Source organism: Jaculus jaculus, chromosome 16 (assembly GCF_020740685.1).
Source record: "Jaculus jaculus isolate mJacJac1 chromosome 16, mJacJac1.mat.Y.cur, whole genome shotgun sequence".
In the NCBI taxonomy this organism is placed as follows: domain Eukaryota; kingdom Metazoa; phylum Chordata; class Mammalia; order Rodentia; family Dipodidae; genus Jaculus; species Jaculus jaculus.
The window spans coordinates 17,467,515-17,471,231 of NC_059117.1; the positions used below are offsets into that span (position 1 = coordinate 17,467,515).

Consider the following 3,717-nt stretch of genomic DNA (forward strand, 5'->3'; position numbering starts at 1 on the left):
GATTACAAGTGTGTATCACATCTGACTCAGATTTAGCTATATTTTATTTTACATTGTTATTTGTCTTTTTTGAGGTAGGGTCTCATTGTAGCCCAGGCTGACCTGGAACTTACTCTACAACCCCAGGCTGACCTCAAATTCAACGGCAATCCTTCCTCAGCCTCCTGAGTGCTGGGACCAAAGAAAGAGTAAATGAGTTTCTTTCATATGCTCAGTGCCATCACAGTGCTGATGCGTGTCTCTGATGCTCTGAGCAGGCGCACACTGTATGAGACAGCATTTACTTGCTTTGATTTGAAATCCAAGATTCTCTGAGGATCTCCAAATGCACTCTAAAGGAGACTGTTAAATAACCCTCTGGAGAATGCCTTTAAAACAAAGATTTGCCGGCCATGGTGCTTTAATCTCAGTGTCTTGGAGGCTGAGGTAGGAGGATCATGATGAGTTTGAGGTCAACCTTGGACTACATAGCTAATTCCAGATCAGCCTGGGCTAGAGCAAGACTTACCTCAAAAACCAAACAGGGCTGAAGAGATGGCTTAGTGGCTAAGGTGCTTGTTTGCAAAGCCCAAGGCCCTAGGTTTGATTCCCCAGGACCCATGTAAGCCAGATGCACAAGGTGATGCATGCTTCTGGAGTTTGCAGTGTCTAGAGGCTCTGGCTTGCCCGATTCTGTATCTGCCTCTCTTTTGGTCTCTCAAATAAATTAAATAAATAAAATATTTGAAGAAATATAAAAAAACCATACAACAACAAAGCCCACAGATTTGCTTTCCAGCTGGTCTCGCTGCTCCGGCATGGGGTGTGCTCTTTGCCGCAGGGCAGGACGCGAGCTTCTGTTGCTGTGCAGCCCCAGGTGGACGAGAGATGCTTCTCTGTTACCTTCTCAGGAGCTCGGTTTGATGACGGCGCGGGAGGTGACAACGAAGTACAGAGAACGATGTTGGAACTGATCAATCAGCTGGATGGCTTTGATCCCCGTGGCAACATCAAGGTGCTGATGGCCACAAACAGACCTGACACTTTGGATCCAGCGCTCATGAGGCCAGGGAGACTGGACAGAAAGATTGAATTTAGTTTACCTGATTTAGAGGTAAGAAAATCATTTCATTTTAGAAAAGAGATTATTGACTTTTTTTTTTTCCTGCGATGCATTTAAATATTTGCTAATTCTTTTATTTTTAGGGTCGGACTCACATCTTTAAGATTCATGCTCGTTCAATGAGTGTTGAGAGAGATATTAGATTTGAATTGTTAGCACGACTGTGTCCAAATAGCACTGGTAAGTGGCAAAGGCTTGCTCATTTTGCTGGTCTGTCTGTTTGGGTTACTTTATGATTATTTTTAACATTTTTATTTATTTAACAGAAAAAGATAATGGGCATGTTAGGGCTTCTTGCCACTGCAAACAAACTCCAGATCCATGCACCACTTTGTGCGACTATCTTTACATGGGTACTGGGGAATCGAACTTGGGCCAGCAGGCTTTGCCAGCAAGTGCCTTTAACTGCTGAACCGTCTCCCCAGCCCTGGGCTACTTAAATTAACCCCACTTGTTTTCTTTTTGGTGGACAGGAGCAGAGATTAGAAGTGTGTGCACAGAAGCTGGGATGTTCGCCATCCGAGCACGGCGGAAGATTGCTACTGAGAAGGACTTCCTAGAAGCTGTAAATAAGGTCATTAAGTCTTACGCCAAATTCAGCGCTACTCCCCGGTACATGACCTACAACTGATCCCCAAAATCTTTCACATGAAGACATTTCCTTTAGTTGAAATCCTAAGCTTACATAGAGTCCTTCCCCACCCCCCCAATAAATGTTTTCAAAAATTGTGTAATTTCTTTGAGATCTCTTTTCAATGTCTTGGAATATCATTAGTCAGAAAAGCTTGTTACAGTGTATTGTTGATTGGTTTTTCATTTACCATCATTTAAAGGCTTGATAATGGAAATGCCTTTTTTAAGCCCATCTATCTCCTGCCTGCTCTGGCTGGGCCTTGTGCACGTGTCACTTCATTGCACCCTACCCTCTGCCTCCAGAAGGTCAAGTAGAGGCAGCCTCAGCGTCCATGGCCGAGCACGGGTGGAGGAGGAGGGCTGAAGCTTGGGCTCCTCCCTGTGGGGTTACTGGCAGTCAGTGGTTGTCGGGGAGGGGAGACACTTTGTCAGTGCTCTAACCACTGGTAAGTCGTCCCTATCCATGCTCAGGCAGGCAGCTCTGATTCCACTCAGTGAGGCAGGCTCTCCAACAGAAGACAAGCAAAATGCATCAAAGTGGAAGAGGGACTCGTTGGAAAGAAAGGATTTAGTGGAAGGGGGACAGGGAGTGGGGACAAGAAACAGTAACGTGAGGGGATTATGATCAGAATGCATTATATACATGTATAAAATTGTCCAAAAGAAGTTAGTGTTTGTTAGGTCTACTGTGTTCCCATCATGCTCTTCTGCCCTCAATGGAGCTCAGGTAGGCACCTGACCATATGCATTAGGATAGCTTTCCCACCACGTTGGGTAAGAATTGTTTGGGGTTGGAGAGATGGCTTAGCGGTTAAGCGCTTGACTGTGAAGCCTAAGGACCCCAGTTCGAGGCTTGATTCCCCAGGACCCACGTTAGCCAGATGCACAAGGGGGCGCATGCATCTGGAGTTTGTTTGCAGTGGCTGGAGGCTCTGGTGTGCCCATTCTCTCTCACTCTCTCTCTGCCTCTTTGTCTGTCACTTTCAAATAAATAAACAAAACAAAAAAAAAATTAACAAAAAGTTGTTTTGGCCAATCCTTTTTCTATTAATTAAACCCAGGGCCTCAAGAACACTGAGCAAGCACTCTAGCACTGAGCTATATCCCTAGCCCAGGCCAAACCTTTTTAATGTAAAGCACTTGATACATTTACCTCTGCAATCGGACTGATTTTAAATTATGAGTTGGTGATTTGGGGCTGGAGAGATGGCTTAGTGGTGAAGCGCTTGCCTGTGAAGCCTAAGGACTCCGGTTCGAAGCTCAATTCCCCAGGACCCACATTAGCCAGATGCACAAGGGGGCGCACGCATCTGGAGTTTGTTTGCAGCGGCTGGAGGTCCTGGTGTGCCCATTCTCTCTATCTGCCTCTTTCCCTATCTGCCACTCTCAAATAAGTAAACAAAAGAAAAAATTAAAAAAAAAAAGAATTGGTGGTTTTAATGAATAGTGAAGTGGTAGCAAGTCAAGCAGAAGGAGAAATGTATATGTAGTAGTGTTGGACATCAAAACTTGGATTTCCATGTATGTTGGATTAAATGCATAGAGAAATCATTTTCATTTAACAATTTAGTGTTTTAGGTTTGGTAAAGCTCCATTTAAACTTGTCAGCTACAGTGAGTTACTTTTAAAATAAAAGTGGGTTTGAATCCTGAACCTGTCTTTAAAGTTATTTCTTGTGCAACTATCATCAAATCTCTTTTTGTGCCACAAATATTTCCAATCTACAAATACTGAGACCAAACACAATAAGCAGTATTTTTATTGAAGTATAATATTCACAGATAAATTGCAAACTAGAACTAGATGAAAGTTTTAGGTCAAAGAAGGAAAAGCTAATATTATACAAAATACTGTGGTATATTGAAATGTTTAAGTTTATGAAAATTATCAAATACAAAATGCCTTCATTCATAAAAGTCCAACCAATTTTCTTTCTTCCTTGATTTTTAATCAGAAAAGTCTTTTTCTAACTCTACCTTAGT

At 42.9% G+C, this 3,717-nt stretch overlaps 1 protein-coding gene across 1 annotated transcript in view; it reads left to right on the plus strand.

Annotated features, from left to right (window-relative positions):
- Psmc2 (proteasome 26S subunit, ATPase 2) overlaps positions 1-1,836 on the plus strand; it is an 18,678-nt gene extending 16,842 nt beyond the window's left edge. The window contains exons 10-12 of the mRNA XM_045135786.1: positions 891-1,093; positions 1,186-1,282; positions 1,576-1,836. Coding sequence (XP_044991721.1) covers positions 891-1,093; positions 1,186-1,282; positions 1,576-1,733 — 458 coding nt within the window. The 3' untranslated portion in view covers positions 1,734-1,836. The remainder of the gene's footprint in view (positions 1-890; positions 1,094-1,185; positions 1,283-1,575) is intronic.
- The last annotated feature ends 1,881 nt before the right edge of the window (positions 1,837-3,717 follow it).